Raw genomic sequence first — 25,463 nt, forward strand, 5'->3', positions numbered from 1 at the left:
GTCATGGGAAGCTTGGAGGAACTCGGAGGAAGAGGAACTCGGCTGAAACGAAAAGAACTTTGAAGTCAACTCACATTACTGCGAAGTGTCAGTGCTTGGTGCAACTGGCTGTGTTCATAAAGTCAGATTTATATTATATAATACTGTTATAAAACATTAGGGGGACACAAGCTCCGCCGTTAAGGGTATGACGCGATAGCGTCTCTCTCTCACACACATTTTCTTTCTTCCCTTTTTGAATTTTTAGCTTTTATTTTATATTTCGATTATTTGTTTCTTTGCTTTATTTAAATGTTTTATATTTTTATACACCAATACTCAGGGTCAGCAACAATCACCTTTCCATTCTGAGCAATTTGACACCTTTAAACACATTCAATTATTTCAATTAATCAATTACACATTCTAAATTTTCTTCATTAGCATCACCAAGTACTGGTTTTTCCTTCTGAGCATTTTGTCACCTTTAAACCCTCAATTTCCATTTTTTTTCTTTTTTGTTGCTTTAATTCATCAATTGATCAATTAATTACAAATATTTTATTATCTAATCATCGCCTATTGCACGCCAGTCAATCTTCACTCACTGGAAGCAGAAATTACCATGACACACTTTTTTTTTTTTTTACGCAGCCCCCGATTATTTCCGAGACCCGTGCCAATAACTGCGTCGACGGCATAGGCAGGAAAGTGCTAAGCGCCATTCCGACTTACGTCAAATTATGCACGATTCTTTCATCTCAAAACAAATTGCATCCTCGCTCATTTCACCAACAAGTATCCTACTGGTAGCAGTGGGATAACGACGGTGATGCGCAAACCAAGGAAACTCGCGATCGTCTCTCATAGTCGCTAAAGTAAATAGCAAATACACACAGACAAAAGAAATCTGCACATTACAAAACTCTAGGTACTGTACCTGGATACGGATGACGCTGCGCGGATTGACGAGGGGCCCATGCACGACTCATAGAGCAGTTTGTAACCGCTACGCCTCGGCTATCAAATACGCTTCTTGGCTTCGCTAACAGACACTGCCAGGGACAAAAGAGAGGTCCAAGCACAGCACACTAGGTTACAACACGAAAAGCGCGGACAGAACGGCGGGCGCTGACGGACGGACACGAAGCGAACGGATAGAGCGAACAAAATATGGCTGCCAGCGCCGGACCTGCGTGCCGCTCATGGTTGCCAGACTTACTTTTGTAAACTCTCTATTTGGTTTATAAAAAAGGCACAGTATCTGTCACGCATACATGGACACCTGGGCTGCGCCGTAAAGGAAGGAAAGAGGTGCTGCAGTGCAGTACTCCGGAATAATTTTAACTTGCACTGACCTTGCACAACACACAGACGTCTGCGTTTTGCCCCTGTCGAAACATAGCCGCCGTGTCAGGTTCGAGCCCAGGTATTCCAATTCAATAGCGGAGAGTCTTAACCACTGAGCCACTATGGCGGGTCCTTCCTCACTTCCTTCAGGTGTCCACCGAGAAGTGTGACATGAGCCTTTCATTTAAACTTTTACACCAAACAGCACAAGGGCGCCCTTTGGTTTTCCCCTGCGCTGAAACGCGGCCGCCGCGGTCGGCTCCGAGCCCGGTGTTTTAGTCAGCAGACCAGAGCCTTAACCAAGCTGCCGCTGCGACCATCAACTCCAACTTTTTTGAAAGCTCAGAGAGTTCGAGACGAGGACAAAAGGCCCAACTTTAACACTGTATCACTTCATTATTCACGGAAGCTTAAATATTGTGCACTTGTCAATGCCAATGACTACTAAACGACTGCGTTCCAGGACAGCGAAAATCGAGTGTGACCAAGAAAGGGTGTAGTAAATCTCATTCTTCGGTGAACACCCGGCTAATGTAGTGATGCAAGGTATGGAGGACGGCTTTTGTCTCCTCCTTCGAATATAGAAAAAGTGTACGGTGAGCCCTGGAGTATAATTTCGAGTAGTCGAAATTATTCCGGTGCACTTAGAGCATTTTTTAATGCGTAGGCATCAAAACTCCCCTTATCGCAAAACAAAATTGGGGCAATCAATTTTGACGAGGAAGTGAAGAGACATACTTTTTCTCAGCTCTGTTTAAGTAGTGATCAAATAATTTTGTTATATCCGAGCTTTTCGTTCCATCGTGTTTAGACATGCCTGAGTCTTTTTAGTCGCTTCCACCTCTTCCCTACAACAGGAATGGAGAAGACTTTGCCCTCCCCATTTTGTTACTTCTCAAACGTTGTAGGCAGCCGCGGCATGCAGCTCTTGCCACCTGCCAGGTGCACGAGACAGAAGGTGCAGTTTTCACCTTCCCGCCACGTGTTAAAGGTGTCCGGTTTTAGCACATCAGTCCTCAGTAAAGAGGGAAATCCCACTTTCAGGTGAAAAAAGGGAGGAAGGAAACGGGTGGTGAGATTGAAGAAGCCGCCATAGCCGCGAGGGGGGGGGGGGGGGAGTGGTCATGGTGTGTCACACTGCGATTGCTGGACTGGGCCAGGAGTGAGGACAGCGTGCAACGTTTCAACTTTAATGGACAGCATCGTGCCAACCGTCCGCACGGTCAACAGTTGTTCCGTCTGAGGGGCACAGTAGCCGTTTCTGTACTGCGTGTTGTTGATGCAACACGCCATCTGCCAGCCGTGGCACATGGTAGCAGAGCGAAACGCCACCTTCCACGGTTATGTGGTGCTTGAATGGAAAAATGGAAATCCCCCCTTCGCATTTAGGAGGGAAGGAGAGAGTCGGAGAAGCAACGGGTGACGTAGTGGCTTGGGCTGCGTGGCGGTGGAATGCGCAACCCCCACAGGAAAAACCCGGAGGATGGTGGGACTGTGAATAGAGGTTATGACGAGGGATGAAGAATGCGCAACCCGAGAATACTGTTACGAGAAGACCAAAGGCGAAGCAGAGGTATGACTATGGGCTCGTGGCAGTGCCGCTAAGATATTTGAAATAAAAAGGGACTTTAATCTGAAATATTGGGCATGTCCGAAAATTCGGTCGTTGACTGTACCCTCAAATAATTCACGGCATCGCAGCAACTGCAACAACAAGCGACTGAAAGCTTATGCAAAGGACACTTGCTCATGTACAGTAGTATTTAGCTTGCAGTTAGTGATGCAGAGAGCACACAGGATTGTTCAGTGAAAATCTTCCTCGTGGTTCCCTGTACTATATGGGTGATATCGGAGCATTAAACAGCATGGTATGAATTTCTACAGCGAATAATCTAAGCATACGAGGGATTATACAGCTTAGATTTAGTTCTACAAATTATATAACAGAAGAGCAACTTAAATTTTAAGCATAGTAGAATCTAGTTAAAATGAATTATGGGATGACCCAAATTCAGAAAATTCCCCAACTAGAGTGCAAACTGTGCAGAATTTCAGATATTCTAGACACTTTCCTGTGCCACCACAGATGATACAAATGTGTGAACCGCAACCTCAAAAATTATGCACTGCCCGCAAATCGATAACATCGCGATCGCCAATCATGCTGCATTCACGGGGAGCAGTTGTGGCGGCGCACAGCCTGTACATCATGAACTCTGTGAATGCCAGCCGCGCTACATGTACGATGAACAATTTGCAGTGGTGTGTGGCCCGCACATCACCAACGTTGCTAACTGCCAGTTGTGATGTACTCACTGCAAATAGCCAGGCCTGGCTTCACGGCCGTAAATAAACCCAATGAGCCGTAACAGACCTGCACGAACGCATTTTTTATTCTTCTGTGTACGAAGTTTGTTGCTTATAACGAAACAAAGCTCCAGATGATGTAAATATTTTCATGGCCTCATAATATTTGTATAACCGCAATTCTACTGTACACGCACATGCTCTGAATAGGTGCACTTATACTCTGGTGATATGCTCTAGATTAATTTCACACCCCTAGGGTTTATTAACAAGCACTGACATCAAACAGCACACAAGTGGTCTTTTGTTTTTAACCTCCATTGAAATGTTGTCCGAAGTAAGTATGATGATGACGATGACGACCAAAGTTTGACATGCGTCCTTAGGCTGAGCTCAGCAACCACACAGGTAGGTACAATGATGTCTACAGAAATTATGCGAATATTCTGCAATTAACCATGCTATGAATGAAAGGATGACTAAAGTGCAATTCTGAGAGAACATATTTATTACAAGAGCGACAAAAATTACACACGAACAAAACACTGTCTAGGAAATATGGCCTCCTAAACAAATAGTGACAAACAAGCAGCAATCAGGAGTGAACAGGACATAAGCAATAAAAGCTGATACCTAGGAGTGGGTTCACTATTGCATTTTAACACATTGTTCAGAAGAACATACCCATGGAGAGAGAAGAAAATGCAGTGACCTTGAGTCACTGAGATTCACCTTGGAAAAATAATGTGGAATGTGAAGTGTGGCCCATACTGATACCCAGTGAGTGCAAGCAACATAGTGGAATACAGCTGCCACTTGAAATCATAAGAACAAGGAGAGCAGTAAAAGCAACACCAACAACTGTGGCTACACACTCCTGCTTTAGGCAAGCCACAACACATAGAAGAAATGCATTATCTACAGTCTCATGAACGTGATCCTCTCTCACAAACCAACAGAGCAAAATAAATAGCATGCCTGCCAGACAGCTCCATTTGCATAGAAACATTGATCTTGTACAGACCTTGTACAACACTTGAGAACAACCTTGAGAGCCGTCGCAAGAGCAACACGGGTACACACAAACCAGTAGCCCACGAGACCAGAATATAGCACCCAATCGTGCTGGCTGTTCGGCCATTCTCTATACATCCCCGATGCCTCGGCTCTTAAAAATGTGATGCTACTGGCTTCTATCACAGCTTTTTCAGAGCAAGCTACACACAGATGTGCAAGTTAGCTCTTCTTCGCACAAAACACAGACTCGGAGTGCCAACGAACAGCCACTTGGCTAGACTCGCTGGAATGGCACACCGTACCAGCGAGGCAGGTAACATGTACACTCTATACACAACTGCCCCCGCAGCAATGCAAACAGCACGAGCAGGACAGACCTCACAATACTTTCTTTGAAACCTATAGAGCAATAATAAAATGGGGGTCAAAAGCCAAACCCAGATGAGTTAACTAAAATTAACTAAAAACAGCTTTCAGAGCCTAAACTGAAACATCTGGAACCAGAGGATAAAAATGCAGTGGACAGGTGTAATAAGTGCCCACTGAACAGTATAAATGTACTCAAATATCACATGAATATTTTTTCTGAATGGGAAGTAGCTTCAGAACCAGCCTGAACAGAAAGAATAAAAAAGACTGATGCTGCCCAACACCCATTCTAAGGAGGACAAATAGTCTGTGGAATAAGTCAAATTAGTGCAAAAAGCACATGGCACTGAAGAGGCAAACTAATGAGACTTGTTTCCCACAAAGCCAGCTGACACTATTAAGTCTCAACATCATGAATGATAAAATGAGCCTGAAACAGTCAGGCTGCTTGTCACCTAAAAATATAACTTGTACCAACAAAAACCAGCAAAATACAAAAGGAAGAAACTATTGCACTGAAACCAGTAAGCTGAAACAGCAAGCAGAACCTTCCCATGACCTTTTCATTAAACAAAACTGCGCAGGGTGTAGCTAACATGAATCAGCATTTAAATACGGAGCATTTACGAGAAATGAAATCAAGCAAACTTTTGACATTACGCCATAGTAACATCTCCATCAAGAGGGACCAATTGCATGCCAGTGCTCTTCTAAACACAGGATGCACCCCTAATCCTTCCTGCAAGCAGTCTTCTTGAACCAGAGGCACCAGATGAGGCATGCCTTCAGTTATTTGACTGGCCATGGAGGCATGATTGGCTTAGATTGGTGCACACTTTTCATCTTGCTTTGACACACAACACAAAATAATGAAAAGCAGCACAGTGCAGCAGTAAAGAGTGGCCCAGTTATCAAACATTGGTCCAAAACATTAAACAAAGAAACAGAACCTTGTCACAAAGCTTTGTCATTCTGTTTTTCCTGCCCACACAAACTTGACTTCTAAAATGTTACTTCAGCAAATGGGTAGGAACTGCTCCTTAATATGCTGCCCATAACACTCTTACACCAAGCAAATACAGTAGAACCTCGTTGATACATTTTCGGTTCATACGATTTACCATTCCGTACGCTCAATATCGCGGGCAGTAAAACCTCGCCCATAGAGTTACTCTTATTTTTTCCCGGTTAACATGCTCCCTGATAACATGATTTCCTGGTTAAATTACAAATTTTGACAAACTGTGGTCATATAACACGTTTTGTGATCAACCGGACATAAGCTAATGAGCACTCGCGATACGAAAAATTGATGAGCAGCACTAACCCACTCACTGAATTTGTTATTAAATTTCTTCAGCGCTTAAGACAACGCAAATATGAACTGAATTCTGTGACAGCTAAAGAAGGAGCTGTGCATACTTGAATGCTTAATGTTTATAAATGCTAATCTGCATTTTCATGCAGTAGAAGTCTTGATTTTAAATGGCTTTGTACCTCAATAACGTTTCTTAAATCAGGCAGCTCGGATCATACGATTTCCCAAATAAACATACTTTTTTTAGGCATGTTTTTTTAAATATATCAACAAGGTTTTACTGTACAGATGCAGTCAAAAGTAAATGGAAGGTCCGACAGCGTGGCAAACAGTGTTGCAGCGCTTTCTAACGCCGGCTCTCGTAACTGATTAGCTCGGTCGCCAGGTAGCAGCGCGCGCTATCAGCAGACCTTTATCTGCAGGGTAACGGTGGTCACTTTCGGTGGCTGGAACGGAGGATTGTTGCTTTTCACATGCGACGCCACGGATTTTTCTGGTGCTACTTGCGACGTGTTTGAGGGCAGATTCGCGCTGTTTGAAAACAATTGGCAGCTCGCACGTGCGGCCTCGGGCATACATGGCAGCGACCACTGCCACGACTGTTTAGTTGTTTTTGCTGTGGGCGGCGTGTCACAGGGCGTTTTTTTTTTCTTCCTTGTTTTTAGGTTTCATGGTTTCTCCAGTGTCCACTCATGAAAAGAGGACCAGCAATAAACAGCCCTTGCTTTTTTTGCTGCCTTGATTTAGTTTATTGTAAGTTGCGCATATACCTTAGCATATATGAGAACGAATACGCACAAAATAATCGAAAGGACACGATGTTGGTTTAGTCTGTGTGTTCTATGTAACAGATGACGAGGTAAAATATGCGAACTGCACGTATTGCTAACTGGCCAGGTAGTAACGCATGCTCAGCACGTCGAACGTAACAAGGAGATTGTTTATTTTACTTCGTAATAAGAATTTCGTCGACTAACTTTCACAAGAAGAAAAATACAAGGTGCAAAAATAAACGTGGTTTAGAAGCAAACACTTGTGGCAGGGCTCGCTGCCAGGCTGGTCCATGGCCGCACGCGCCAGCTGCAGACTTTTTCAAACGGCGCGAATGGCTCTTCAAACATGCCGCAGGTAGCGCCAGAAAAATCCGTGGTGTCACATGTGAAAAGCAACAAGCATCCGTTCCAGCCGCCGAAAGTGACCACTGTTACGCTGCAGAAAAGGACCGCTGATAGCGCGCTTCGCTTTCTAGCGACTCAGCTAATCAGTTACGAGAGCTGGCGTTAGAAAGCGCTGAGACATGGTTTGCTACACTGTCGGACCTTCCGTTTACTTTTGACTGCACCTGTACATGGGCAACCAAAGTAGCAATACACCTTTCTCGAACCTTGGTTGTACAATTTTGTAAAATAGTCACTATATGGTCTATCTAGTGCTGTAACATGAAACGTTTTTGCACGTTTCAACCATGAAGCAAATATGTGCCTCACGGCATTAACCCCCTCCCCCCCCTCCTCCCATTTCACAGTGAATGAACTAAACATTCACGAAGAGCAAAATTACTGCATCAAAAAAACACTGGAAAAGAACTGGAGATATTTTCTTTTTCCGTATCAGCCCTTGCAACTAAAAAAGCATTTTAAGATTGGCATCCCACACATCACTAAACAAAGCCAGCATTCTTTCTTATTCATTTTAACAATAATCATAAACTTTCTAGCAACATCATAAACTAACAAAAGAACATCCTGTATTAAGATCTGTATTAGAAAGAGCCAGTATTAAAACAATGCCTGCACATTATTCAAAACCTGCTTTATTTGTATTGGTAGTCAACTCACCTATGTGCATTTCAATCAATTCTAAAATGTCTACTGCATCTTTCGAGTTCAGAGTTAAAATGCTAATGGGGTATGGCAGCAGCACTTGCAACCACTTCTCTCACAATGTGATGAAAAACTTCCACTGCACAATTCATTTAGGTGGAGCAGCAAATTTCCCTTCATAATAAATAGGGTATTCATTTGCACAAAGTTCATAGTTTAAGTGACTGTAGTTTTTACTTCAAAATAAAGATGACAATTTAAAAAAAGAATGACTAAATAATGTGAGCACTTTCTTACGTAGATGTGATATGGCAAAGGCAGCATACATACATACATATATACTACAGAACATGAGTCAGCGACACTGATTTGAGGGAAACAGTCCACAAGTACACCTCATTTTCAGATTCCATACATCTGTGATGGGTTTGTTGAATCATCAGTTATGAAATGATGGAAGTAGGCTTTATGAGGATTGCTGCATTTGTGCAACAAAACTAATCAAAGATACCTTTAGGGTCCTTGTTTACCGATAGCTTTCATCCAGATGGTGCACACAAACCACTCTCTAAGCAGCTAGGCAGAGATGCATCCACTCAGAGCAAGGTATGAGAAGAGACATATTGGCTGCATGCTCAGAGTCTACTGCTCACAGCAACATGACTGGGCAGGAGAGTGTCACATGTAGAGTAAAACTGACTGCACTGATGCTATAAAAACAGTGCCATATGAAGACCAGCCTAGCAAAGACAAACTCCTAGAAAAAGTGGACAGGACGAGCACCGACTTAACCTATTAGTTTTCGCCGTTTTGTCCACATTCCTCGCGCAGCATTTTACGCCATCTTTGAGTGCCCAACGAGACTCGGGTCGCTTGAAAAAACCTGCAGTATCTCACTCTATGAACGTTGCAGTAGAGTAAATTGTTTTTCTTTGACCATCAGAATGTGCATGCACCAATAAAATCTGGACATTCTTTAACACGTGAAAAATATTCAAAGCACTCAAGACGGTGAAATATACAAAAGGAGCCAACAGCCATTGATACCACGGAAAGCATAGGGGAATTCTTTTTGATGTTGGTCGATGAGAAATAACGAAGTAAAATAGGGAAGATAATCAGAAATTAGAAAAAAATAAAATAAAAAGGTAGGTTTTAATGTAGCTAAATTGAGTAGGACATGCGAAAACTTTTGCGCATAAATCGGCGTCGATGGAGACTACATGCAATGCACAACACAAGTGTGCTGCAGCTTAACACACAAGGCGATCAGTGAATTACCTTATTTGGAAGCAAATTGGCTAAAAATGTAAACACCGATGAGAAATTTCATGAGCGAAACTTCATATGCACACATAAATGTTTTGCCTGCTATAAACACCGCACGACAAAATACAGTTCAACCTTGATATTACGAAGTCTCAGTTGCCAGGAAAAAGCTTCTTATATCGTGAACTTCACTGCATCGAGGTTTTTGTCTTTCAGTGGCACAAATGGTATTGTGCATTCCTGATACCTTCCTGTTCCACTTTATTATGCTTGCACGCATTCAAGAGGCCAATAGGCGATTTTAGAAGAAACACGAAGCAAGACAAGCAAGAGTAGTACAATAAAGCTTCATTATTTCTAAATCGCATATCCCAAAATATCCTGTCAGTCCAGGCTGTCTGCAGAGCCGAGCAGCTTCCCACTGGCGCTGTGCATTTAGATATAACCTTCGAAGTATTTTCTGACCAAATTATGGGTCTCGAAAACTTCATTGATGGCTGGAAGTATAAATGCCATCATTGAAAATTATCCCGAGCTTTGCACATTGGCACAGCGACTGCCACGGAGTGGGCGCTTTCATTGAATATGAAACCAAGAGGTACTGTGGGAGTCTATTAATGGCATCAAGCAAACGTGCCACACATCACGTGCTCTCACAGGCTGATGGGAATGAGACATACTAGCAACAGGTCGCCGCAAAATAGTGTAGCTAGGTTCGGTTTGCTTCATCTAGTTTTGTGGACTGCAGGCTATGTACTGTACTTACTCGCATAATGCTCGCACCCCCAATATTGGGCGTCAAAAATTGGAATATTTTTTTTCCTCGCATAATCATCGCACCACCAACATCACCACCGCGAGAGTCGTCTGCTACTAGTAACAAGTGCCATCTTTGGAGCGCTACTGAACCTAGCTGGCCTCGCTGTGTGCACGCGCTACCAGGCGGCGATAGTGTGCTCGGTAGATCATCATCATCATAGGTATGGTAGTCTTTTTTTTTACCTCCACCACACTCGTAGTAGTCGCCATTTTGCAAGGTGTCTCCACGTCTCGTCGTCATTGTTCCTTCATTCCGTCCGTGCTCCTTGCATGTTCCACCGTCTACTGTGTTCTTGCTGCACCGCGATGGGGCAGTACGCAAGTTATACAGCTGCTTTAAGCTGAAAGCTTTCGAGTACGCGCTACAGCACAGCAACCGCGCTGCCAGCAGGTATTTCGGCGTCAACGAGTTCTGCGTAGTACGCTAGTGGAGACAGCGATTGCAGTGTCGACACTGACTGTGATCAAGTCTCTGATGACGAGTAGAACTGTATGGTCTGCTGTGAGCATTATACCATGGAACACAGGGAGTGATGATGAAGCTGCGTGCGGCAAATAAAATGTTTTAGCAATTTGTGCTTTTGGCGACCCTGCACTTTTATAACAATGGTAAGCTCTGCTTGAAAGTAATGTTTTGGTTATATTTACAATAGCTGGCCTAAGAATCCCGATTCACACCTATTTAAATTTGCATTTAGCACTTCAAAACATTTGTTCGAAAATTTTCCCCGCATAATTATCGCACCCCCCAACTTAGCATCAATTTTCTGCAAAAAGTGTGAGCATTATGAGAGTAAATACGGTATTTATAATATTGACCGTAGGTGCTGTTGGTGCATGCACCGGTCGTGATTTAATGGCTGTCGACTGTGTTTGCACTTCATAGGGCCAATAGTGTCTAGATGAAATGGGCGTGCTGGTTTAGTTTTGTTTATAACGTTCAACATCCCAAACTAACATGAGCTATTAAGGATGCTGTAATGGAGGGATCTAGAAATTTCGACTCATGGGGTTCTTAACGTGCACAGACGTCTTACAGCATAGAGGTAGGTACCTTGTGTTTCACTTCCAACGAAAAGCCTTTTCCATGGCCGGGATCGAAACAGCATACCAGCAGTCGAGCGCTCTAACCACCAGCCATCGCGGTAGGGAGAGATGGGCTTATCCCAAGCACATAAGCACCACTATTACAAGAAAACGAAATGACTGTCCCACTGAGTCTTTGCGTGCCAGTGAATAAAACAGATGCTTTAGACAGCGTTGCTCCAGACAAAACGTCATGTCGAACGTCGAAAGACTATTTGAACGTCTGAGCAGACGGGGGCTTTGCAGAGGGGCAAAATTTTACGGTTTCCCTAACTGCGTTGCCATACAAACATGCTGCACACTTTTGTAATATGAAAAAATATTTTGTTTCCAGATTACCGTAGAGTTTCCCAAAATTCACTTTCTACGCTCGCAAAAACTCCACTGTATCGAAACTCTGGTGTGAAACTACTTCGTTAAAATGAGGAAATAAATGTGTGCATTTGTATGGAAGCAAGAAATTAAACGAAAAAAAGTTAGTTGCTTTGTGAACTTTGTTATATTGAGGTTCGTTACGTCAAGGTTCAACTGTATTATAATAGAAAGGAAAAGAAATTGAACTACTACTTGATGAGCCAAATTAACATGCATGTGAAAGAAAATGGTTGCACTATCCTCGTGTGACATACAGAACCAAGTATAGACTTCCTACAAATGTCACTTTGGTTTTATGGAAGAGATAGAGTCTCCATTAAACTTGAACTTTACAGTTCCTCATCAGTGTCTGCCCTGTCACTTTTATCAGTTTCTGTATTTGTGTATGTTTTCATCCATGCCTCACTTTTTTGCACCACTCATAGACTTGCCATTTGATGAAAAATTAATTTCACACTGAGGAGAATAAACCGTGTGTGCTCAAACCCGATTCTACCTTTCAAATGTACTTGAAATCACAGTTAGCACCACATTCCCAAACGCTACCAATCATGCTGTGTTACATTATTTTACATTTCTTTATACAGAATGTTGCGCTTCAAATGCCTCGTTAATTGAATTAAGGTAGAGTGATACCGACTGCCTACAGTGCAACATGAAGACATTGCTCTTGTATCCGGCTTTACAAAGTTTCATCAAGATGAACAAGCTCTTGTCGTACACTTAGGCGGTGAGGCACATGGTGCTTCCACTCATGACATCCAAAAAAGGGCAGCTGCTGAGAATTTCTAGTGGTCAGCTTAAAAGCTGCTTCTGCTCACAATTAACCCCAAATGCAATGACACATCACAATACTGCCACCACCAGGCCTAACTAAAATACGCAAGTGTGTCATGCATCACCAACTGCTCCACCACAACTACAATTGGCAGGTGACACAAGTGTGTTCCTGACACATGCCCTATGACTTGGGTGCTAGTGGGTGATACATGTTTGCATATTCTGGTTAAAAGTCTCATGGCAGCAGTACATCTCATCTAAGTGAGAAGAAACTATGTTGCTCTCACCTTGTGAAAACAGTCACACGAACTAGTCGACATCTTCCCTACACCCTTTGCTTACTCTATGCCGTGGGCAAAGATCATGACTAGCCCTGGCTCGAGCACCATGTCGTCATTCATGTGCTGGTTCTCGCCTGCCACTACAACCACTGCCTGCTTGCCTGGAATACGCTTGCAGACGTATGCCTCGTAGTGGCGCCGATTCATCTGGCGGGTCTCGAGTGTGCTCAGGCCTGGCGGCCAGCGGCGCTCATGAGCATTCTCAATGAGCACTTGCAAAATGTGCTGGGGACAGCCACTCTCAGTCAGGGCCCGCTTAACCATGGCTTGAAGCATGGCATCTGGTGTTGAAATCATGCTGCCCCAGCGTGTGACACGTGCCCGTTGAAGCTTGGCTGCCCACCTGGAGACACAAAAAGCGATAATCTAAATGCTTCAAAGCACGGCACAGGTGGATATACACATTCACAGGTCTGTTATTGGGCAAATTGGTCGGCTTCGTCCAGACTGAAAATACCTGCCACGTACAGGAAGCAAGAAATATGAATGCATAAAGGAACACTCCAGCTTTTTTTAACAAAGCGACAGCCGATTAACAGGACCCCACTGTGAATGTTCACCATGATCACAGATGCATCACCCAGAGTATTCCTCATTTTGAAGAATACGGGAAAGCACTGATTATAAGAACACAAGATACAAGGCAAAAGAGCAGTGCCAAAGCAAAACCAAATATGCTGGATGGAGTGAGAATCATGAGTTACAATGAAGGCAACAAATTCCAGACCAAAAATAAACAGCCATAAATGCTAGCATTGTTACATATGCTTTGCCTATTGCAGGTAATTTCTGCATGCTGCCAATAAAGATGTGTCAGGTGGAGACACAGCCTATGCAAGGAACAGCTACAGTGAAACTTGTTGAGGAAAGTAGTTAGCCACCAACTTCCTACGAGGAAGGAAATTGTCTGCTGTGCAAAAATCCCTACAGAATCTTATGCTGTGTACATTCAAGATGCACCGGCCCTATGCCTGAAAGCCTATGTCCACCTGTTCAAAGCTGACAAAGTTTGACATGTCCTTTACGGGACCGCCAACAACGCCTTTGATCTCATTGTTTAAAAGGACTGCACCACAAGTACACATAAATAATAATAAGAAACAAAAACTTATTTCCAAATTCCACATAAAAACTGCTACTATAGAGCTCCTGTTTCAGTACTCTTCTTACTCCTGTAACTGTGTTGTACTCCTATCAACATTATGCAAAAACTGGTGTCCCCTCGCACCGACCCCATGGGCTTTCGCATACCACAGTATAGACACTAGCGACATTTTTCACTAAATCGTTTTGCGAAAAAGTAGCGAACGTATACAGGCTGTCTAATGTTAAATGGCGGTTTTCTTTCTATAGCTGCCGAACATATTTTGCAAAGCCCAATTATGGGGCGTCCAGTCAGTTGACACCTGAAAGAACACAACACAAATGTTTTCAGCGTGGAGCTGTGATGCATGTGTTTTTTTTTTTGCCATATTGCAAAACAACAAACATTATTTGTCAGCAGCAATTCAGGGAAGTAGTAACCAAGCAATGGGCATACAGAAAATGTGATGCATATATGTATAGGGCTGGGTACTTTTAGACCCAGAGGTCTAGGTTTAGGTGTAGAGGTCGATATTGATGGTTCGGGTCACACCACAGAGAGCGTTGCACTCTCTTTTAGACAAAATAAAGTTGGAAGATGTGTGCGCTCATTCTTGCTTCTACTGAGATAGCCGCAGTAGCAAACCTCCCAGCTAAGGGCGGTAAGGTTCGCTACAAACGATATTGCTCTGTGGATAGTGTCAAATGGTTGGCAGTTTCAATCCCTACCTCATTACACTGTTTTCATGGCGCACCATGAAGGTTAAATGAAGAAACGACATTATTCAGTGATATGAATGGGAGAAAAGGAAACTGCCATGGTCCAAACTAAGGTGTAACTCCTTTTCGATGCACCTCACACAACTCAAAGAAAAAAAATCTCGCACTAATAAAAAAAAAATGCAGACAATGCGGTGATCACCATCGCTATAGCAGCAACAATCATGCGAACTCGCGGTAGACGAGAGCAGCTAAATGGCAGGGGCAGTTGCTGCCACATATATACTCTCAGTCATTTCCTTTGCAAATCGTGTTCTGGAGACGCATCTCAGCAACTGAACCCTTGACGTAGTCTACTATATTATATTCATCGATGAATCAAATGCGTAAAGACATTAGAATATCGCGCTGAATTTAAGAGAGCAGTTTGGCGCCTTTGAAGTGCTGAAACCTGTTTTATCTGGATACCTGGACGTATACATACGGGCGAAATCTGTTGACAGCTTGTATCCATGCAACCTTAAAAGCTGAGATGAATTGGCGCAACAAGGAAATCAGGAACAACACTCTTGCACATCTTTTATGCGAAAGGCGATGCGCAGTCCATCTACAGGCAAATTTAACACACCGTGGGCCATATATTTCGTCTGCCTTAGCACCGGGTGCTGATTTGCAATCTTCCAATACGCGCTAAATAATTCAGGCGTGCCGTTGATCGAAAGTGCGCCTAGCGTGACAACCACGCGAAAGCAGATTAACACAAGCCTCAAGAAAAAAAAAAAAAAAAAAAAAGCTCAAGGGGTGTAACTTGCTGCTTCTTTTCTTCTACACCCTTATTTTAATCTTGCGTACAACAAGGGGCACAACAGTATGTCGATATTATCGGCAGCAACGAGCATTAACGCAGCCGGCTGTGCAACCCCCTATGCCGCTTGCCGCTCCTTAATGCAGCTACCCTTGAACATGGCGGAAACGCGCGCGGCGGCCGATAAATGGCAGCAATTTTGCATAAGGTCTATAGGGAACCTGCGTAGGAGTTTTCCGTGTACCGCCAGCGCCGCCTAGTGGCCGTTGCACCACTACTTTGGTAGACGGCTGAGACTGCCGCGGCTGGAGGCGCTGAAGAGCATCTAATTTATCGTGAAACCAAAGGCATGCTGCTGCGTTTAGAAGCGCTCGGTTATGGTAAAAAGATTGCTCTGTACACTACTCCACCACAGCTGTACAAAACACAGCAGCTGTAGAACTCAGCTCGATTCAGAAGATTGGATGAGTATGGGGGATTGTTGAGCTTCTCGTTTGAGGGCTGCTCATTGCACTTCATAACGTGGCTTCTTCTGCCGTACCGTACCCCTGCGGACAAAAGTAAACGAAGCGTGCTTTTTTCTTCCAATAATTTTCATGCGTTGCACAATTGAAATTGGCAGTTGTGGTATGTGCAATCCGGTGCTAGACACCAGTGCGTTTTCGCTCTGACAAATATTGTTTTCTTATCTCCTGTGTAGAAGGCGCGATTTTATTTTAAGGGGAAAAGTGTGCTCCATTTACTTATGTCTGCACCTATACATATAAAGTTCTGTTTATTCGCATTTATCAGTTGCGCAATCTGATGAGAGCGTTTTGTGAAGGACGTCTTTTAGAACTGGGCGTGAGTGGGGCCATTGCAAGATGAACGACAACTTAAAGTCAACAAAGGGCGAACGTTAAGTGGCATCCCGATATGCATATCGCGATCATCTAGATCAGGGGTTCTCAAACTGGGTTCCGCGGGCTGTCTTTTTGTGTTCCGCGAGAACCCTCACAGCTCAGGGCAAGCACTGCTCTCAAAGAGAAATTTAATGGTGAAGGCTTGGTGACATTTTGCATGGGGACTGCTCCACTGTTTCCATGCCTCTTTGAAAGGGCAGTGGACATTTTGCTTCCCTTTTCAACTACATATGCATGTGAACAGACATTTTCAGCCCTCGCCTATCTGAAGAACAAGCACAGGAGCAGTCTTGACCCGGCAGCTGATATGAGACTGGCTCTGAGTGCTACTGAGCCACGCTTTGACTTGCTCTTAAAAGGGAAGCAGTACCACCCATCACATTAGTATTTCTATTAATCTGTGCAATAAACATTTAACCTTTGCAACTCTCTCTTTGCAAAAATGCACTCGACAACATTGCTGGTAAGTGGAAGCGCGGGGGGGGGGGGGGGGGGGGCTTTTGAAGGCTTATTGAAGGCTTTTGGGGTTCCTCCAAGCAAAAAAGTTTGAGAACCCCTGATCTAAATGACAAACCGAGAGAGTTAGCAACATATCCGAATACGCAGTATTTTCTCGCAATTTCAGAGTCGCGTAATACCTTAACCGGTATGCTTTAAGACTTCTTCCTGCATTAAACTATCGCAACTCACCTAGTGACTGTTCAAGTTTTCAATGGGTCAGTAAGTGAGCTGTGGTTGAAAAAAGCTCCACAATTAGAGAATTATTTCATTCGTTGTTTGCTTCGAATAAAAGACGTATTGCTTCAAAGAAAGCACTTTTTGTTTCTAAGATGGATGATTTAGTTTGATTCATGCAAATATTTGCTTTAGCACACCCACAAATTAATAGGTAGATATTCTTCATATTCAATCAAGAACTTGCCTATTGTAAATACTGCGCTGTACGATCTAGCTGCCTCACCATGAATGATTGTTGTAATGCACACATGCTGCTAACTGACCATGATTGCTCAAGTCATTTATTTGGGCACGAAATAGTATAGATACGCCTATCTCCAGTCACAGTCGGCGCACGGGGCAGGTGGAAGGGGGGGATACATCAGTGTATAACCACATATATCCTACCGTTAAATAGTGCCTGCTACAATTTCCTTCTGTGCAAGGAACAAAGCAAAGCGGCTTTGCTGTTTCAAGTTTGCACCTTTTTTTCTTTTTTTTTGCATTAACCATCACCGATACTAACCTCATCTTTCGATGTAGTTCATTCTTGGCTCTTAAGATAGAGAGCGCAGGTTTAGGCTAAGGAGAATTAAAGTACGACCACTCTCCCCCACGCTCTTACATTGCAGGGCACCGATAATTTGCGCTCAACGTATGAACAGGACAATTGCGGCCCCTTAAATTTTTACAGTGCTAGCAGTGTGAGCCTTTTCGATGCATGCTTCGCAGCGAATCTCTGTGTTATTTGCTTCGAAGAATAAACAAAACACAATTAAATCCATCAGTTGCGTGTCGTTGGCTGACGTAAATAGGCAAGTGCCGAAACGCAACTGCAGGCCTTTGCTTCTCTACAGATGCGTTCAACAGCATCGCCCTAAAAACGGTGCATTATATTTCGCGACACATGGGGCACAATTTTAATAGACAAATTTTCTCATCCCGAATAGTCGAATGATAACTGTTCCTGAAATGGGCAATAGGTAAGTACTGCACGCGTTCAATGCTCTTAGCGCGTGCAGTACTGCCAAATCCTGCTGAATGTTAATATAGCAGTGAGGTCGTTTCGCTTTGCTGAGATATATTTACCCCGCTACTAGCGATGCTTCATCGCAGGAGAATATTATTTGCTAGAAAGAGTGCCCGTAATTCACTGCGCAGAGATGCTGTACTTTGCAAGCACCCCATAGCAAGAAAAAAAAAAAAAAGACTGAACTCGCAACCGTTTCAAACCTATGCGTAGCGACTTTATAGCTTGCATATTGCAGCAGCGGCGCAGCTCGTAGCCAAGTTGGCATGCAGCTGAGGAGGTCAGGTTGCGCCTTCAAGCAATTTAAAAGGAAACTCCAAGTTTTTCAGAACGTTAACTCTGCGATAAAAACTATGCACGAAACGGAAAGCTCACAATCCGTCGATGGGCGCAGCCACGGTACGACGAGTGGCATGCTCCGTCCTGCTATATACGCTTGCTCATTTTGAAACCAGGCGGCGCTGTGTGTCCGATTTTAAGCGCGCCCCCTGAGCAGCGCAGGTTCCCTACAGCCTTAGCGACGGTAATAATATAAGAGAGGTAATATTTAGTTTGCAGAAAAAGGCCGAAAAGTGAGTTACTTGCTTATATCGTATTTGCTGAAGAGCACTACAGCCTGCTAGCAGTTACGGCACACTATGTCAGTCAGTTAGTAACTTCTCTCCCAAGCTTCATCTGCCATTCGGCTTGATGTGCCCATTTTTTATCCTTATTGTTCCGCTTGCTTTCACGCGAGTCTTATGCATTCTTTAATTTGTGAAGTAACACAGACGAACGGATCTACCACGGACCTTCATGTAGACCCATTGTCAGCCAGTAGTATACACGGTAGGCTGTTTACATCTGTCATTTACCACCTGTAGTCGGCTGTTATGTTTTCATATATTTTGCGAAGAATTTTGCAAGCAGAATGTGTGCACCCACAGTGCAGCATCGACAATCATGGCTGACCCATCACTCCGCTGAACACCTGCTATCTTGCAGCGCAGAAATGCAAGCACAACTCATATCATCAGGTGATTTTTTTAACATACTGAAAATAAACCAGAGTTATGAGGTGCGCAATATTGGAGCTTTATAGGTTAACTTTGAGCACCTGGGAATCTAAATGTGCGCCGAAATGTTGGCACACGGGCATTTTCGTTTTTCACCTCGAGAAAAAATGCTGCTGCGACCAGGATCGAGCCCATGTCCTTTGGCTTAGCAGCAAAATGCCTGTGGACAGCCTTAAACATTTTATCAATCAACAAGCTTCACCTAGGTATACTTGTAATCAAGTGCATGATCACAATATAGCACTGTCCATGCAATTTGGGCGTGGACACCTCACCAACAATATGATCGCCGATAGAAAAAGAAAACAAATGAGTAGTGCTCAATTGAAGAACAGTCTGAATCTGACCTTTAAATATGAAAAGAAAAGATATTCTTGCCCAGTGCATTTCTCTAATGTCGACAGGCTGACATATGACACTGCTGTGAATTTCTTCACTGCTAGTACCTCCGACTGACTTTTTGATGCATAATCGATACCTGCAAGGTTGCTCAAAAATATAAGCAACACAGAAAGGTCCATGGATCACTGGTCGCTCACTATTTTAAACTGGAAAATAAAAGGAACACAAAACTGAGAAAGCCACTCGCACATTTCGCACCAGGCTATTGTGCGACAAAAATCCCCTAACACGGCGTTAATTGTTCGTTTCAGTTTTCCTTCGGTAGATGGCAGCATTTTTGCATAAAGTCTACTTCACCTGACCTACTTCACCAGCAAGATGACGAGGCGTGATAAGTACTATGGTGAGCTTGGAGGCAAGGTAATCCTGGACCACTCGAAGAAATGTGAACTGGTTGCCTTGGCAACGGAAACGGTGGTAATTTCTTTTTACGCCGATAGGCGCCGCGGGCTTGTGACCTTTTCTGGTCGCCGCAAACAGAAGAGTTTCCTCTCATAAAGGTTTCTTGCTCCGTGTTCCGAGCATATACATCTTAAGGGGGGAGAAGGGGATCAGAACTAACTTTTTTGTTTCTAATGGGCTAAAACTTAGCACACATTGCAACAGAAAGACAAATATAAAGTTTTATAATGATATCTTCATTATTTTTTGTTTTATAATAATTTATATGTTCGCTGCTTGCGGAAAGCCTGGCACAGTAACAGAACATGGTAGGGAGCCAGGAATACTTTCCATGCTTGCCCAAATGTCTAATCTACAGCAAGACATTGTTAATTTTTTTATTATTTTTTTTTTCAAGTACTAATAATTTTTTACTAAGCATGACATGCACATGACTGCATCACTGCATAGAACCATGCACTTAATGTGAAATAATAAAAAAAATGGAAAGATAAAGAAATATTTCAAGACTGTCTTTAAGTGCAGCAAAGTTTATAGATTGCAGCAAAAGAAACTGGATCAAAATCGGTTCATGCATTGTTGTGCTTTGCTTTCCACAAGCAAGGTGATCGACAAAAAAAGTACAATTGAGAAAACGGCCCGGAAACTTTTGCAAGCACTGCAGATTTATTAGAAAGCACCAGGGCTATAATATTTCGCAAAACTGCTGTCAAGCATCTTCTTGCACCTCTGCCTCTTTGTTTGGTGCGCTTTGGATGCCCTCTTCAAACGTTCTTGAACCTTTTCTTGACCCCTCTGGACGGCAAGGGCACCAGGGCGCACACCCAAGGTAGCACACATTTCTGAGTAGGCTCTTTGGGTCCCTGAATTGTACCTCATGACTGCTTGGGCACAAAGTTTTAGCAAGCAAAGAGTTCACCGCGGAAACCTGCCCAAGAATAAACTCACTGTCACAAGGAGCCAAAATTTGTTCTTCGCCTTGCTGATCCATCAAACTCAACTTCCGGTTCAGCTGCGGACATGCGCGAAGGGGGTCGCGAACGCTGCGGCTCGTGGCGTGCCTGAATGGTGCGACAGTTGGCCGACGATTTGCCCGGTGAATTTTCAGTCATTACACTGTAGCTCGTTGACTGCTGGGGCTCATTCTCAGGCTACGTGTCCATGTCGCACGATGCGTCTCTGCCGGCGATGGTGACCTTCAACCCGCGTCGCCTGCACCGACGCGATCTTTGTTACTGAATTGTGCGGCCGTGCGAGAGCCTCCGCTGTTGCGTCTTCCGTCGATTGCGTTATATGCGTTGATGACAACAGGGCGATTATCGGCTTTGCTGTTGCTGTCACACGGTGCAAGATAGCCCGGCACGTTGTCCGCAAGTTCAGTAGGGTGCTCCGCTTCTTGTGTTAGTTGCAGTCTTTTTCTTGCCGCAGAAAGCTTGCGCTTCCGTTTCTGAAGGCGTGCTTCGTCGAAGATTTCTTTTCAAACGAGCGACGATCCATCTGTATCGTGGGAGCAACACAAAATCCGAATTTGCGTGCCAAATAATAAAGCCGGCCGTGACAGCGCCCCGCTCCGGTTGGCAACCTGCCTGCTGCCGCAGCAGCAGCCAATGGGGAGACGCCTTTCAAAACGACAACCAATCGGAGGCACACTTTTATCGTAGGGCCAGTGTGATCACCTCCGGCAGACCCATGCTTCTTTTGTGTTTGTGCAATTGTTACAAGATGACGGCGCTCGGTGGCGGGAAAGACGAGATACGGCTCCGCAAACTACGGTGATTTTGCGCAATTCAAAGCTGTTTTCTCGCCCTGTGCACTGACAAATTAATTTTTTTTTTCGAGCACTTTTAGTGCATTTCAGCCAAACCATTTTGATACAACATAGATTAGGTGTTGCAGATACCAAAACGGGTGGTTTCCAAAATCGATTTTTTTTTTGCGATTTCCGCGATCTGATCTGCGCGTCCCCCCTTAATTCATGTGCTGCCGACTGCACGGCATGCCCATGCAGGCAACCACAGCATGCAACATGGTGGTGAGTGAGCCACTCCTGTTGTCCAGCAAACGGGTCTACAGACAACTCCAATGAGGACTTCCTAGATGCCACCGTACTGCTCCTTGGGCAACTGTGCGCTAGTGAAGTGACGGAACCAGTTTTAAACAGCCCAGAGTGGAGAAATTTCGGTCTTTCCCCTGCCATAGCCTCCTTTATACACTTTGTGCCTGTCAACTCCACGTTCCGCGGCCGTCGCCGCCGCTCCTCCTCCGTTGACAAGTTACGCCGCTGGCTGCCAAGAGATGGCGACAGCGATGTAGGGTCACCTTCGCCAGGCGAGTGCCGGGTGCGCCGTGTTGCAAAGCGGTCCGGATAGCCACGCGCTGCCGCTGTCTCGCTGTTGTGGACTGTTCTGCTGTGTGCAAGGTCATGCTTCTACTTTTCTCTGCCTTCGGGTGCTGCAGGAATACAGCATTGCACCAACTGGTGAGGGCCAGCTTTGCTTTGTCCTTCTGGCGATCGCTGCGTAGTATTCAGCTGCTTTGTAAAAAATAGTGACAGCACCAATGTGTTTATTAAGCGTCAATACTGCAATAGTAATGTTAGATGCGCACCTGTGCTTTCTGGACTGCAATGCTAATTGCTTCCCTGCCTAGCTCGTCTGCATAGTGTTTAGTGTGCTCTTGCTAAGAAGCTTTCTTTTTTTTTTGCAGTATACGCTAATTACGAAAATTTGTGATAAAATAGAAACACAAGATTTACCTATTGTGAAGATGACTACTTTAAAGTGAGTTAAACCAAATCTTGCAAAGCCTATATTCGTTTCCCTTCTCGCACTCAACCACATTAAGGCCTGTGAGAAATAATGACAGCACCAGAAGTGTGTTTATTACGCGTCAGTAAGGTAATAATAATATTAAATGTGCACATGTGTTTTCTGGACTGCGATGCGAACTTCCTCCCTGGTTAGCTCGTCTGTGTGGTATGTTACATGTGCTCCAGCGCAGTATTTTTTGTTTCGCTAACTGCGCAATTCTGAGAAAAAATAAAAACAAGAGCTTTGCCTATTGTGACGATTATTTTGGAGTGATCGAAACAGAAAGATGCAACGTGTATATTTGTCTTTCCTTGTTTTTCTAGTTAAAAAAAAAAAAACGTTTGTACTACGCGCTGAACCATTGAAAGTAAAAGCTGATACCAAAATTGTTCTCCTTACAGATCTCAATGGCATACTGCGATGCAGTTGTTCCAATCATCTGTAAATCAAGCTGGCTTCTGAAGTGCTATCAGTGACAGCAGTCACCGTGAATTTTTTTCCCTACTTGCGGCAGCTATTCATCACACCACTTCTACATGGTACTCTTGAAGCACAATTGCTGCTGTGAAATGTGTAAATAAATGCTGGTGCCTTTCTTCTTAAATTTTGTTTTATTGCAGCGTAGACTAGCATTGTAATTTTTCTATTACCATTGGTGCTAGCGGAGCAGTCATGCAGTTTTTCGAGCTATGCGCAATTTCTTGAAACTGCCTGACATAAAATGTCATATAGCGTTGGTGTTATTGCCTAACAAGTATCATGATCACTTGTTATGCTTAGTGGATGTCGGCCTTACAAATAAAATGCTGAATATGCACGACTCATGCTTAGGAACAGTTATCCCGCTAGCGAATAAAAGCGCTCCCGCCCCGCGCCGACATTCGTACCCGTGCGACCCGTGCGCCTCGACCCCTACGTCAGCGGTGCCCTCAGCGAGGGGACCGCGCAACTTTACTCGACAGCGCCGCTCTATTGTTCGCGCGGCGCGTTGACAGGCACAGAGTATAAAAGAGGCTATGCCCCTGCCAAATGAGAAGACCTACAGCCAGCTTTTCTTTCCTCCTGTACCCATGGTGTGCTTTGCCCTGAAGGGCCCCCAAGGCCTTCAAAAAGTTAGCTTCTCCTGGCATGCTACAAGACTGGTTGTAAAGCCATCTCAAAAGGTGCCATTTTATCGTCTTTGATACCAGTTTATCTCCGACTGCCAGCTTTGTGATCACACCATTACACGTCTGTTGCTCTGAGATGGCCAAAGCTACTCGTGTACTGTGATGTCATTTTGTGGGAGCATGCCACTGTAGTCGCACGATCTTCAATAAAACTTTTTTTTTACTATAAAAAAAAGTATGGTCTACAGAATCCAAATGGGACCACTGTTTTACTATAAGTTATTATACCTGTGTCTTACTATAAAAAATGTTTACTAGTATGCTGCACACTAATTAAAACAGAGCCAAGTCTATGGACAGCGATGCACAAAATAGTGAAGAAAGAGCAAGCTGATGAAAGCAAGAATGCTAAACACGGAGCAAGACTGGATTGTATGCTACCCAAACTGAAGTCGATGCTTCATGTTGAATAAGTGGTTAAAGCTATTATGCGCTTTTGCAAAGTCAACCACAAGGGCAAGGCAACTATCGACTGCGAAGGAAAACTGTGGTTAAAGCTATTATGCGCTTTTGCAAAGTCAACCACAAGGGCAAGGCAACTATCGACTGTTTTACACTAGCAGCTTTAGTAAAGGTTCAGTAATAAGCAAAAATGTTCACTACTTCCCTTACTTGTAAAGGTGACAATCGCTCACTCCTCTATTTCAACTAGAAGACAAGTCATGCATAGGAGTTGAGCAGTAATCTGCAAGATGTTCTCAGAAGTTGCACTTTTATGCATTTTTTAAAGGGCTACTGTCCACACTCTGGCCGAAAATATTTCCTTCCCTGGTTATTGTGAGGTCTCACCTCCGAATGCAAGACCGCAAGCATTTTTTGAAAAGAGTGATTAATAGAGCAGTTACAGCCATCACATCCAGACAATTTTGCCTTGTTCTCCTCCTTCTGTTCCTTCTCAGAGGTTTTTCACTCTCCTGCCTGGCCATCTAGCCTCTGCAAACCAAGATACCCTTCCTCCTCTGTGTTTGGCAGCAGGCGTCGTGTCTGGTGGAGTATGTTACACGCGTACGGCTGTTTTCTTAGTCTTTTTTTTTTTTTAGTGTCTCCAAGTGCTGAGTTGAGGGGGGAGAGGAGGAGCGCCATTTTTAGTCGCCGATATCTCTGGTGTTAATGAAGCTAGCTGAAAAATAGTTGCGATGAATTGACTTATGAGGGAGTACCTAATTTGCTTTACCTCATTTAAGGCATTTCATATGGTACGATGGCTTAAATAAACCCATAAAGGATCGCGTGCGCGCCATGTACAGCGACAGGCTCTTGAGCAGGCCCTCACGTGGTCTCAAGAGAGTGACACTCAGGGACATTGCAAGATGAATTCACGGCGCGTGGAGGGCCCTCTCACTAGCAATGGTCATGCACGCATTTAAGAATCGTGAAATTTCCAACCACTTAGATGGTACTGAAGATGACCTTTTGTGGTCGGTGGACAGCGAGCAAGAGCGGTCTTCTGAGTCTGACGGCAAGTAGCCTATGATGTCCACGTCTCATGGTTGTGTTTGTGTGTGCAGATTTTGTTCCATTAAATGTTTTAAGCA

General features: G+C 44.0%; 1 protein-coding gene across 1 annotated transcript in view; it reads right to left on the reverse strand.

Moving 5' to 3' along the window:
• Positions 1 to 4,126: 4,126 nt before the first annotated feature.
• elgi (E3 ubiquitin-protein ligase NRDP1 elgi) overlaps positions 4,127 to 25,463 on the reverse strand; it is a 35,586-nt gene continuing 14,249 nt past the window's right edge. Inside the window, exon 6 of the mRNA XM_084591250.1 lies at positions 4,127 to 13,176. Within this exon, the coding sequence (XP_084447376.1) occupies positions 12,831 to 13,176 (346 nt within the window). The 3' untranslated portion in view covers positions 4,127 to 12,830. The remainder of the gene's footprint in view (positions 13,177 to 25,463) is intronic.

This window comes from Amblyomma maculatum, chromosome 1 (genome assembly GCF_055883805.1).
Source record: "Amblyomma maculatum isolate TAMU_Amacu chromosome 1, ASM5588380v1, whole genome shotgun sequence".
Lineage (NCBI taxonomy): Eukaryota > Metazoa > Arthropoda > Arachnida > Ixodida > Ixodidae > Amblyomma > Amblyomma maculatum.